General features: G+C 42.1%; 1 protein-coding gene, 1 long non-coding RNA gene, 1 other non-coding gene and 2 pseudogenes across 3 annotated transcripts in view; 1 reads left to right on the forward strand and 4 right to left on the reverse strand.

Annotated features, from left to right (window-relative positions):
- Positions 1-2,688, forward strand: part of Mcmdc2 (minichromosome maintenance domain containing 2) — a 73,266-nt gene extending 70,578 nt beyond the window's left edge. The window contains exon 14 of the mRNA XM_004653306.3: positions 2,522-2,688. Within this exon, the coding sequence (XP_004653363.3) occupies positions 2,522-2,688 (167 nt within the window). The remainder of the gene's footprint in view (positions 1-2,521) is intronic.
- A 1,306-nt stretch (positions 2,689-3,994) lies between these two features.
- LOC123458734 lies at positions 3,995-5,940 on the reverse strand. Its single transcript, XR_006635763.1, has 4 exons — positions 5,675-5,940; positions 4,570-4,681; positions 4,271-4,340; positions 3,995-4,041 (listed from the first exon to the last, which is right to left on the reverse strand). It is a non-coding gene; the product is annotated as an uncharacterized LOC123458734 (long non-coding RNA).
- LOC123459157 lies at positions 4,414-4,496 on the reverse strand. The gene has a single exon (XR_006636064.1). It is a non-coding gene; the product is annotated as a small nucleolar RNA SNORD87 (small nucleolar RNA).
- Positions 5,941-9,401: 3,461 nt separating the features above from the next.
- LOC101596689 lies at positions 9,402-10,522 on the reverse strand (annotated as a pseudogene).
- Positions 10,523-10,844: 322 nt separating this feature from the next.
- On the reverse strand, positions 10,845-12,463 carry LOC123453216 (annotated as a pseudogene).
- Positions 12,464-13,631: the final 1,168 nt, after the last annotated feature.

The raw sequence follows: 13,631 nt of genomic DNA on the forward strand, positions 1-13,631 counted from the left end.
GGATCCTGGGGAATCCAGTCTCAAACGTTTTAACCACTAAGCCATCTCTCCAGCCCTCCCTCCTGTTTTTGACTGCCTCCCATCCTGAAGGTGAGATTAAATTCATGATCACTGGTGTATGCTTGTTCCTTTTCTTAGGCCTACAAGGTAGCTGTTTCCAAGTTTCCCTCTCCAAGTAACCTGCCTACTGCCCTCCTAGTCAGTGACAAAACAGGATCCCTCTTTACTGCTGACTCATATAGCAGTGTGATCACTCTCACCAAAACCTACAACTGGATTTTGAGGCTTGTGAAAGCTGTGATATTGTCCAGAAGGTAGACTGGCCAATCTCTTCATCAGGGCTGCCTGTTTTAAAAGCCATTTAGATGGAGTTCTTGAGTCTTTTCCCCCTGCTAGGTAGCAGCCTAAGAGTAGCTTTTAGTTTGGCTTCTTCTATTTTGTTGCATATATTTTCTTTAAAAAATTGGGGGGGGGGGGCTGGAGAGATTGCTTAACGGTTAAGGTGTTTGCCTGCAAAGCCAAAGGATCCCGGTTCAATTCCCCAGGACCCATGTAAGCCAGATGCACAAGGGGCACGTGTCTGGAGTTCGTTTGTAGTGGCTGGAGGCCCTAGCAAGCCCATTCAATCTAATAAATAAATATTTTGAAAAAAAGATTTTTTTTTAAGTTAGGGCTAGAGAGATAGCTTAGCAGTTAAGGCACTTGCCAGGAAAGCCCAAGAACCCAGGTTCAATTCCCCAGTACCCACATAAACCTGATGCATATGGTGGTGCATGTGTCTGGAGTTTGCAGTGGCTAGAGGCCCTGGTGTGCCCATTCTCTCTCAAATAACAAAACTTAAAAAAACCTGGAATTTACATAAGAGTTCTAACCTGGAAATATAAATTCTGACCAATTAAGTAGTGTTCAAAGCCACAAAGTAGATGGAATCACCTAGATAGCAGATGCCCTTGAGGAATCCCAATACCAGTATTTACAAATGGAGTTGTGGACAAAGAACTAACAAAGTACCAAAGCAAGAGCTAAGATGTAGGAAAACGAAGTGTGGTTTTCACAGGTGCTAGGCATTTTTAAACTATGTCCCATGTTATTGGCTGTAGTTACCCTTGATCAGAGCTATTTGGAACTGGAAGAATGGGAGTTATAAAGTTATGAGTGGCTACGGAGAGAAGTCCACACAAGATGAGGAAAGAAATATTACTGAGTGTGACCCAGGATGGGGTTTTTTTAAAGAGAGGAATGAAATACTACTAAATCATGATGGACAATAAACTGATTACTACATAATGGATGGGTGACATTGCAGTGGCACACACTTATAGTTTGATACCAGTCTAGACAACATATTTAAGATCCAGTTTCAGGGCTGAAGATGGCTCAGGGGTTAAGGTGCTTACTTGTAAAGCCTGATGATACAGGTGCAATTCCCCATTACCCATGTAAAACCAGATGCACAAAGTGGCAAATGCATCTGAAGTTCACTTCAAGGGCAGGAGGCCCTACTGTGCTATTCTTTCTGCTTGCAAATAAAAACTCTAAAAAGAATATCTGCAAGTAAGAAACTTGTGAAACAATCAGCCAAAAGATTTTTTTTTTTTTTAGGTAGGGTCTCACTCTAGCCCAGGCTGATCTGGCTCTCACTATGTATTCTCAGGGTGGCCTTGAATTCATGGCAATCCTACCTCTGCCTCCCACGCCTGGCTCCAACAAAGATTTTTTTTAAATTTACTTATTTGAGAGAGAGAATGGGCATGCCAGGGCCTCCAGCCACCACAAACAAAACTCCAGATGCATATGCCCCCTAGTGCATCTGGCTTACGTGGTACCTGGAGAATCAAACTGGGATCCTTTGGCTTTGTAGGCATGCGCCTGAATCACTAAACCATCTTTCCAGTCCCCCCCCCCCCACCCCAAGAAACCCAGCCTCAAGTAACAGGAGAGCTAAGGTTTTTAAAAAGGTAAGGAGAAGCCAGGTGTGGTGGCACATGCCTTTAATCCCAGCACCCAGGAGGCAGAGGTAGATCACCCTGAGTTCAAGGCTACCTGAGACTACATAGTGCACTCCATGACAGCCTGGGCTAGAGAGGAGGTGAAGCTGTAGCTCAGTGGAGGACTATAGAACTGGGGAAATTGGGTTTGACTCACCAGGACCCATGTAAGCCAGATGCACAATGGGGCACATGTGTCTGGAGTTCATATGTAGTGGCTAGAGGCCCTGGCCTGCCCTTTCTCTCTATCAATAAAATATATTTTAAAAAGTGAGAGGACTCTAATTCTCAGCTCATGTGAAAGGACTGCTTGGTAGAAAGGTCACTTACCATAAGGGAAGAAAATGGATTCAGAAACCTGTAATGTTTGGAGATTAATCAAGATCACCATTTTATATTTAAAATATATTTATGATTTGAACCTCTATTGAATAATCAATTCAGCACTAAATTTTGAAGCATTATTTGAAATGTGATAGATTTAGAATTTTAGGAAATATCTGTCACTTACACTTATTTTGTTCTTCATTTAGGGGCTTCTGTATTTTGTGTTGCTCCAAATGCACTATTTCCATTTGAACTGTATAACGAGGAGTACTTAGAGCAAAGGGATCTCTATCTGACACAGTGCTTACAACAACTTCAAAAGTTTATTGCCACATACGGACCTGGGACAGTTGTCTTTTCTAGTGACGAATGAGCAATGGTTAAATTTAAGAGTGACTTTTTTCTTGTTTTCAGACAGTCTTATGTGCTTCTGTCTAGGACCTAAAGCTTCAATTTTAAGGCCTTTTCATACTTTTATTGGCATGTACACGTATATATTATTTTATAAGCCTCATATATAACTAAGAAATATTTGGAAATTTTATATATATACATCCATGCTATGTATAGCCAAATGGTTCTAAGGGTTCAAAAAGACAAAACTAACTTGCAAACCCTATATCTTCATCAAAGATATAGGCCTCACTATGTTGCCCAGGCTAGCTCCAAACTCCTAGGCTCAAGTGATCTCAGGCCTCAAGTCTCTGAATTAACTGATACAAATTGGCACACTACATCTGGATTCCAATATTTTAAGGTAATTCCTCTGATAAAGCAGGTATATCAAATATTTACATTTTATTTCTATCTGCTATTTAAAGACCCCTGTTTCTGTGCCTTCATATACTGTTCACTCTTATAGGTATGTAGGATAAAGGTAAAACAATGCTACTTCATAAAAACTAAGACCTCGGGAGGCAGAGGTAGGAGGATCGCTGTGAGTTCAAGGCCACTCTGAGATCACAGAGTGAATTCCAGGACAGCCTGAGTTTAGAGTGAGACCCTACCTCAAAAAACAAAAACAAACAACCAAAAAAAAAAAAAACAAAAAACAAAAAACCGAAGACCTACAAACTAACTTTACTTTTACAATTGGAAACATCAAACAAAAAGGTTTTTTGGCCTTGCTGGGGATCAAACCCAAGGCCTTGTACATCATAGGCTATTCCACCACACCAGAGTAATACTGCCTCTGAAGGAACTTTACAAGTTTTATGTTATTCGACATAACTCATTATAGACAAATTAACTTGATATAGGAATTCAGTTTTAGAATGGTCTTTTTTCTTTAAACTTCTGGACAAACTGACCAGTCACTAGTTTTCCTTAATATTATACTACTAGTAATTGTCTTAAATTAGAATCACTTTTTGTCCACAAAAATGAAAGTAAATCACATTTGTAGTTCACTAAATGGCAAAATTTTTTGCTTATACGAAACATTTTGACTGTTGCCCAACCTGAATGAATCACCATTGCCAAATGAGTTATTTAAGAACTGTATTTTTAAAAGTACTTTAAAAACCCATGAGTATGAGATTTAAACTGTTTATAGTGTACATTTTATACAAGATTTATTTATTATTTCCCAGTTGAATTAAAATAATTAGCCATGTATGTTTTTATATAATTTATTGTTTACCAACAAATAAAAATTACTTTCACTTGCTTTTCATGTTTTCTTGACCCAATTCTTGATTTTTTTTACTTCTAAAACGTACTGCACCTTTAAAAAAAAAAAAAGCCAGCAGTGAAAACTCATTTTACTCAAACTTAAAGCTAAATTCAAACCTAGTCAATAATGATCTAAGTGCCCCTCCAAAAAAAAGAAATTAATGCTAAATAAAGGAAACATAAGCCAGACATGCTTGCTCAAGCCTCTTGAGTATATTAGATAGTATATTTGATACTTGTGAATCAACCATGTGGCTATTTGATAAGTTGTAATAACTTACATGATATAATGAAGTACGTTTTAACAGCATGGTTAATGAACTTGGACATTCATCGTCAGCTACCTACATCCTAAAGAAAAAGAATAGTTTACCATTTTAATAAAAAAAATTACATTACATTTTAGTAACTCACTCACTAGAACACTGGCATCTCAGTCAAAATCATTTCTTCAAAGCAACCCTCAGCTGGGTAAACGGCAAAAATGTAAGTCATCATTGTGCCAGTAATGAAACCTATTCGTGTCACATTTTCTAAGCAAACCACCAAAAAGAAAGCATAAAGCATTAATTTCTACTACCTTGTTACTTGCAGTTGTGGTCCTAAGTCGCTTTTTCAGTCACCTTAAGACAACTTTTTGGAAAACACTTCTTCCAATGATCATACATCTTCAAAACATAGGGATGTTGTACCTAGAGATTAAATTGTGAATTCTTATTTGTACTTGTTTTAGCACCTTATACATGCATAGGAATAGTTCAATGAAAATACCAACCGTAGACAGGAATATAATTATACTTTGCGAACTAACTGGCAACCAAGTTGGAAATGAGTCATGAGTAAAGGGCCAAAAGAATGTGAAACATTTAGTCACACCTTAACTGTGGCAGTATTAAGACATGATGGTTGTCCTGAGTTCCAAGCCCTTGCTTTTCTGCCTCAGAGCTGGATAAGACCTGAAAGGTTAGATGCAGTAATTCACGTGTGCAAACCCTAACCTAAACATTGTTAATAGCAAATCCAACAGCAGACACCTTATGTTGGAAAGTTTATTCAAGTCTACCTAAGTACTGACATGACCACGCTAACAAATCACATCCTAACGATAATGCAAAAGGATAAGTCACTGAACTAGACAGCTATTAAAGATTAGGACGTAAATCTAGATATCACTTTCATGCCTTGAAATGCTGCAGTTATATGACAGTATATGTATGCAGACTGAGGATATTATAGTGGTACCGTATGCATTTGCCTAGCACCAAAAAATAATCCAGAATACATAATACTGAGGTATGATTTAATTCCAACTAGAGAGGTACACAGTGTTTGTTTGTTCTGGTTTTTCGAGGTAGGGTCTCACTCTAGCTCAGGCTGCCCTGGAATTCACTATGGAGTCTCAGGGTGGCCTCAAACTCTCGGCAATCCTACCTCTGCCTCCCAGGTGCTGGGATTAAAGGCGTGCGCTACCACGCCCGGCTTGGAAATATATTATTTTATGTAAATGCACACGCATCCACGGTTATAACAAGCATCTGTACCCTATGGGCTTTCTATTATTTTCTTTTTAGAACACATTTACAAGGGGATAAAAGAACAAATGTTAAGGAGTTCTAAGCTAGTAACTATCAAACTGTGCTTACAGTCTTCAAGGATTACCCACAATGCACGGTTTCACGTCTTACCGAGGCGCACAGCGTGAGCAGGGGCACAAAAGGGATCCAAGGCGCAGGCAGACAGCAGAGCCGCGGCCTTTCCTTCCCGCCACAGAAGGCTGTGTCCTCCTGAGCTCCGCAGTCACCCAGGGGCTTGAAGGCGAGCGAGGGCCGTGCCTCCCGCAGGAGGAAGCCGAGTTCCCCGGAAGGACGGAGGCCCGTGGAAGAGCTCGGAAGGCATGGCGGCCGCGCGCGCCCCAGCTCGCACACCTCGCGCCCTCTGCAGCTCGGCGGGAAAGGAAGCGCCGGCCGAGCCGCGCGCAGACGCAGGGCCCGGGGCCCGCCCCTTCCGGCCCCGCCCCGCGGAGGAGTCTCAGTGAGCTTCCGGGTGAAGGGTGGGTTGGAGAGGTGCCCTGGAACTCCCAGTGACTCCAGTAAGATTCCCTATAGTGGGACATGCATCTGGAGTTCGTTTGCAGTGGCTAGGGGCCCTCGCACGCCCATTCTATCTTATCTCTCTCTCTCCTTGCAAGTAAGTAAAAATTAAAAAAAACAAAATAAAAGAGCTAGAGAGATAGTTCAGTGGAGTTAAAAAAACTTGGTTGCAAAGCCTGACGGCCTGGGTTCAATTCCCCAGTACCCATGTAAAGCTAGATGCAAGTTTGTTTACAGTGGCTAAGAGGTCTGAGCATGCCCATACTCTCTCCCTGTCTATTTCTTTCTCAAATAAATGAATAAATAGGGCTGGAGAGATGGATTAGCGGTTAAGTGCTTGCCTGTGAAGCCTAAGGACCCCAGTTCAAGGCTCTATTCCCCAGGACCCATGTTACCAGATGTACAAGGGAGCGCATGCGTCTGGAGTTCGTATGCAGTGACTGGAGGCCCTGTCGTGCCCATTCTGTCTCTATCTTCCTCTTTCCCTCTGTCTGCCAATCTCAAATAAATAAGTAGTAAAAGTAAACAAAAAAAATTTAAAAATGAATGAATAAATAAATCTAGAAATATAGCTAATTTTCTATTGATAATAGAAGTAGAAGTTTTAAAAAGTACTCATAAAGCAGTCACCTACCTTGTTTATGGGCATGTGTTGTAGTTACCGTCTCATTGCTAGGACAATGCACCTGACCAAAGGCAGTTGATAGGAGGAAAGATTTTATTTGGTCTTACAGTCTTAAGAAGGACCTTGGTTGCACACAAAACATGGCATAAGCAAAGGCTGGACATCACCTCTGCCACAGCAAGTAGAAACAGCAGAAGGAGAGTGAGCTGAAAACTGGGAAGGGGAGCTGGCTATAGTACTTACAAGCTGGCCCCCAACAACCCACCTCCTCCAGAAAGGCTCCACCCTCCAAATTGCCATCACCTGGGGACCAAACATTTGGAACACATGAGTTTATGGAGGGGGCCATCTGGTTCAAACCACCACAACATACGTTTTTGGGGGGGAGGGTTCGAGGTAGGGTCTCACGCTAGCCCCAGGGTGGCCTCGAGTTCACAGTGATCCTCCTACCTCTGCCTTCTGAGTGATGGGATTAAAGGCGTGCACCGCCACGCCTGGCTATGATTTACTATTGTTTTTCTTGTTTTGCTACTCCTGTTTCTCTCAATCATTGTTTACTGAATCCTGCAAAAGACTAGGCTTGGTGATGTAAAAGAAGTGTTTATGATCTGGTTGCCTGAAAGATATATGTAAAAAACAAAATTGGGGTTGGAGAGATGGAACAGTAGTAAAGGTGCTTGTCTGCAAAGCCTAAAGACCCAGGTTCAATCCCCCAGTAACCATGTAAAACCAGATGCACAAGATGGTGCATGCATCTGGAGTTCTTTACCCATGGCTAGAGGCCCTGGTGTGTCCATTGTCTTCTTCCCTCCCCTCCCTCCTCTTCTCTCTCTCTCTCTCTCTCTCTCCATATATATATTGTATATTGTATAATTGTAATATATATATATTACAATTGATTGAGTAAAAGGTCATCTTTCCATTAAAGATACATGTCCCTAAGAAAAAGTTACAGAAGCCAGGTATGGTGGCCCATGCCTTTAATCCCAGCACTGCAAAGGCAGAGGTAGAAGGACTCATGTAAATTCAAGGCCACTCTGAGACTACATAGTGAATTTCAGGTTAGCCTGAGATAGAGCAAGACCCCACCTCCAAAAAACAAAACAAAGGCTGGAGCGATGGCTTAGCAGTTAAGAACTTACCTGTAAAGCCTAACAACCCCAGTTTGAGGCTGGATTCCCTAGTACACGTAAGCCAGATGCTCAAGGTGGCGCATGCATCTGGAGTTCCTTTGCAGCAGCTGGAGGCCCTGATGCATTTTCTCTCTCTGTCTCTCTCTCTCTGCCTCTTTCTCTCTGTAGCTCTCAAATTAATAAAAATAAAAACTTTGGGGTCCCAGGTACAAGCTATTATTTCTGTTTAGTAGCCTAAAATTCATAGGCTTGTTTCCCTGGCTTAATATTGCTCCAACAACTTCATTGTGCAATGTTCAACTATGTGGACTGCAACTATGTGGGCAGTTGAGTTAGGGTACAGAAGAGGGTAAGTTTGGGTGCTGAGTCTGTAGATGTTCAGGTAACAAACATGAACACCTGTTCTCCCTCTACCTACTGAAAGAGTTCCTGGGTAGTTCAGTGTTCTGTTACATCCTCCTTCAAATGCACACAGGACATTTATCAGCTGCCATTGCAAAGAGATAGCTAGCTGAGCCAAGCAGACAGATATGAAAGGGGCCATTGCTTTGGTAACTAGTATGTTCTTTCTGTAGACTGGATACAATGAAATGTCATGACAAAAATTCAGGTGCACTTAAAAATTGCACAGATGCTCATTTTCAGGGTTTTTTTTTTGTTTGTTTGGTTGGTTTATTTTTTCAAATTTTCCAAGTTTATTATTCCTCCTTAAAAATTTCATTTCCAAGAGACAAATAGATTCAGATGGATATGTACAAGATTACCTTTAAAACAGTATGTCTTAAAACTAATCAGTTACATCTGTATCACAATACAGCTATATACAGCTTCGTCATTAACCATTGCTCTTCTCTTCATTCAGGTGAAAGAGTGTAACAGACACTAACTAAACTCTTCTGTCCCATATAGGAATGAAGTTTTAGGATACCATCAAGGCAAATTAATTCCTAGGACTATCATAAAGGTGATAAATATAAGATCTGCGGGGCTAGCCCCTTCCATTGGAGAGCTCTATAGAGAAAACTCATCTGACTGGAGGAATAACAACAGGCACAACGACCTAACTTGTCCTATCACACATACGAAACAACAAAGTCATGCTATCTTAAAAATTCATGTTTTATAAATACAGCCAATAATTTCTTTTAAAAGTTAAGTATAACATTTGCTTTAAGAGATCACAGTAAAGTTAGGTTTAACTACTATAATTAAGCAAAAAGCAGTCATATGTGCAAATATGAAAATTCAAGTTGCTCTTGCATAATTTTCAGAGAAAATCTGCTACTTAACAATCACGATAAGCTACCAACTAACATGTCATCATCCTGCAAGTCACATCACTTGCAGCTAATTTCAACTACATTAATGATAAGTATTATATTATAATTTTTTTTTCCCTTTTGGGTTTTGAGGCAGGGTTTCACTCTAGCCCAGACTGACCAGGAACTGTATAGCCCAGACAGGCCTTGAATTTATGGTCTCTCTGAAAAACAAATGTCCTAGTTAACCTCAGCCTCCCAAGTTCTGGGATTAAAGTGCCACCAAGCCCAGCTACATTTGTTAATTACAAGTCTATAGGCTTACTTGCAGTTGAGTTTTTCCTATAGGATTTTTTGGAGAACCTTTGTACCAAACCCTTTCTTTATCTGACTGTTTCCTAAGAACCCTTTTTTTTATCCTGGGAGGAATGCCTGTATTATTATTGACCACAGATTTCAATAGGTCATGATTAGATCATCCAAGGGAACCTTAATCTGGCCATCACATTTGCAAATTCTAGTGGACCTGAGAAAGGCCTGCACAGCATCTGGGTGCCTCTTCATTTTCAAGAAAGATTTAGAAATTAGGTCCATATTTGATTTTGAAATTGCATCATTCAATTGACTACACAATGTAGACTGCTCAAGACCTGACTGAGTGCACGGCACAGAGGAATCTTTTGATGTGCTTTCTACACATGAGGGAAGAGAACTATCACAGCTCACTGATTTAACCAAAGAAACACTACTAAGGTCCAACTTCTGCCTTCCAGGTGGTCTATTGTAATCCAACAAAGAGTTAATTCTTCTGACAGACTGACAGACAGGAGTACGCTGGCTGGAATTTAAGAGGTGACTTCACTTTAGTTCTATTTGGTTCATTTAAAGAAAGCTTATTAAACCACTGTATGTGATCTGAAACCTTTCTGTGTTCCATCATTTGTAAGTTTTCACAAACTGTTTTATTGCATTCGTCCACCAGTGACTGGGGCTTAGCAAGTCTCACAGCCCTAGGTTTGGAAGTGATTGTTACAGTGCATGCACTCTGCTGTGAGGAAGAGGCCCCAGCCTTGGCCTCTTGAGGGCCTGCACTTTTCACCACATCCTCTGCAATCATGCTCTCATTCTCTTTTGACTGAGTATTTGCTTCATCTTCTAGAGACTGCTGTCCCTTAGCTTGTTTAGCCCCAGGGGCTGCTTGCTGGCAGAGGTCATCTTTTGGTATAACCAAATGAACATCTTTTTCAGGTTCCATCTTTATCTGACTTGAGTAATATCTTACAGGTGCTTCTCTACCAATGTTTTGACTTTGATGTGGTAACAAGTCTCCCTCTGAAAAACAAATGTCATCTTTACCATCATTTTATTAATTTTCCTTTGATTCTCTCATAGTCATTAGTTTTAAATAGATTTTTCTCTGAGCCATTTTTTATATAGCATGATTCACTCATTTTTTCTTCCTCCATAATAGTTACTGGCGACTGCCTGTGATTTATCAATGCATGAAGATTACTTCCAGACTCAGAAAATGTCTTCTGAATCCTGACCAAGGTCTTGGAAGTCAAATTACTTTCATCCCCACTAAGGGAACTTCCCATTGTAATCCTATCAGGCTGGCTATGTGCAGTGGAAGGGGTGAGTTCACCGAACATTGCTGGAGACTTTTCAACAGTAATATTGGGCTCCAAAGAAAAGTTTTCTACCTCAAGATTTCCCATTATTAGAGAAGCTTCATTTGGATCTACTTCTCAACAACTTGAATTATTCGGTTCTGTCCAAGACATCTGGTAACTTGCTCCATCTAGTCGATCTGGAGTCAGTAAATTTTCCTCAGACTTACTGATATTTTTGAAACCTTTCTTTGCCAATCTCTCATCAATATCAGGGCTAAATAGCAGGCCTGTTTTTACAGATTCCACTCCATGTTTTAAACTCTGCTGATGTGCTAGTCGCTCGCCAACGTTTTCACATCTATTGATGCCTGAACATCCACTTACATCTCTCCTGTTCTTTCCCAGACTAAATTTCAAGCGAAGAGATCTTCGGACCTTTCTTTACGACCAACTTTAGGAGAGAAACGGCCTGCTTTTCCTGATTCAACTCTGCAATTTTTTTTCTTTTAATTTTTTTTTTTGCCTGCAACCCTTTTACTTCGTCTGAGCCTGTCTGTACTGATCTAATGGTTTCCACTGCTGACTATAGGAGAGAGTGAACTCTGAGATGACCCTTCCAGGCTTGTATCCAAATAAACTGATACTGGTGTAGAACTGCTACTGAAGAGATGACTTGGCAACAGCTCAAAATTCAAACTGTGCTTCATGGACTTCCTCTTCTTACTGGAAAATCCATGAGAAGAGTCTCTTGGAAGTTTACGCTTAGCACTCGGTGTAAGAATCACTGGTGACATGGGTGACTGGGCTGTTCTATCCTGTTGAGGGGTAAAAGAGGGTGTTCTGTTAGATTTTAAGTTTATTCAGGGCTCCATTAACAAAATCTCCAACACTTTGCCTTCGTTTTCTCTTGCATTCTCCATGAGTTTCATACTCACCTTCTTCAAAGCCTTCCAAAAATGGAGTGGCACAGAGACCATCACTTCCTAACATAACTGGTATCTTTTCCAAGATAAAATCTGGCGCACGCCCAATTTCTGATGAATAGTCAATCAGAGTCTGTAAACGCAGCCTCTTCTCAGTGTTAGCGGACATCTTTCCATGCCCTTCACTCGTCTGAAGAAGATTTGGTGCAAATATTAAATATTACTGCAAGATTACTGCTATGCATCTTATTCTCACCTAATCCAAGAGATACATTCTTGAGAAAGTTAAAGAAGTATCTTAATATATCAACTGTATGATCTGCTATAAGACAGGAGAGCAACATCGTAGCTTTGTTCCTCTCCTCTGTTCCTAACTGCTGGGCTTTGAAAAGTGCTTCATGCAAATCAGCTGGCAGAGCAGGCTCTGGCAGCTCCCTGAAGAACTGCTTCCGAAGCCCCGCGACATCACAAGGAAGCTCAGAGGACAGGCAGCCTTCACCGCAGTGCAGCTTAGTCTTTAGTGCCCTTAGACGAGTAACAGACACCGGCTTCCTAAAAAGCCCTTCCGTACGGATGTGCTCTTCCAGTGACGTGCAAGCATCAGCAAGAAAGCTTGGAATGTGTCCACATTCTGGTACAACGGAATGTGGTAATGCATGGAAAGGTACTCCCTGTTTCTGTGGCTGTTGTACCAGGTTCTCCTGCGATCGCCTGGTGCACGGCCACCCTCGATCTTGATGCCATAGGCAGCCCGCAGCTGCTGCAGCAAGGCCAGTCGGACCGGCCTCGGATCGCACATCCCGGAGGCGAGGCCCGCCCCGGGCCCTCACCTTCCACCGCCACCGGATGTTGCCGGTTCCAGAACCTCGCGGTTCACGCTCCCCCCGCTCCGCCTTCCAGCCGCCGGCCCTCGTCAGGACCCACCCGCCACTTGCACGCTTTCCCTCGACCGCCGGCCGCGCAGCCCGCCCTGCGCCCCTTCCGCGACTCTCGCGACCCCCGGCGTCCGCGCCTGCCCCGGCCGCCCGCCGCCCCGCTCCACTCCGGGGTCGTCCGACGACCTGCCCTCGCCCCTCCCTCGGTCCGCTACGGCCCCGCGGCAGCCCCCATTCCCCGACCGCGGCCGCCCCGCACAGTTTTTTTCCCAGGTAGGGTCTCACTGTAGCCCAGGCTGACCTGAAACTCATTCTGTAGCTCCAGGCTGGCCTCAAACTCAGTGATCCCCTAATTCTGCATCCCAAGTGCTAAGATTAACGGCATGTGCCACCATGCCTGGCATTTTATTTTATTACTTTTTGTTTGTTTGCTTGAGGTAGGGTCTCCTTCTAGCCCAGGCTGACCTGAAATTCACTATGTAGTCTTACTGTTGTCTCAAACTCACAGCAATCCTCCTACCCCTGCCTCCAGAGAGCCGAGATTAAAGGTGTTGTCCACCATGTCCAGTGCTTATTACTTAAGTTATTTTAATTGGTTGATGTCATTAAATAAATATTTTTAACTGCAAATAATAAAGTGGCTCTTGAAAAATGAAGCCTAGTCAGGCGTGGTGGCACGTATTTTGTCCCAACAATGAGAAAGTAACTGATAGAACCAGGGTGGAACATTTTCCCCAGAATAACCACAGTAGACTTCAGATGTTCTGGCCATGTATTGATTTTTTTTTTCTCCCTAGGGAGACATGAACAAACATCCACTCACCCCAGCTAGAGCACCAATGATAGACTAACTTCTAGCTTGGTGAGTCAATGAATTTATTGGGGTTCTTTGCTCATTGTAGCCCCTTGTCTAACTTTCATGCAGCTGCTCCACTGAAGTCTACTCTCAGCAGTTAATTATTGCGTAGGTCACAATAAGTATAGTGGAGAGTAAAAGAGGACTGAAGACTCCAAACACATATGCAAACATACATGCCCATATGCGTGCATACCATACACACAAAAAATGGACTCAAATGAATCAATTTTTTTTTGTTACTAGTTTTGTACTCAATGACTATAGT

The sequence above is a fragment of the Jaculus jaculus genome, chromosome 2 (genome assembly GCF_020740685.1).
Source record: "Jaculus jaculus isolate mJacJac1 chromosome 2, mJacJac1.mat.Y.cur, whole genome shotgun sequence".
NCBI lineage: Eukaryota > Metazoa > Chordata > Mammalia > Rodentia > Dipodidae > Jaculus > Jaculus jaculus.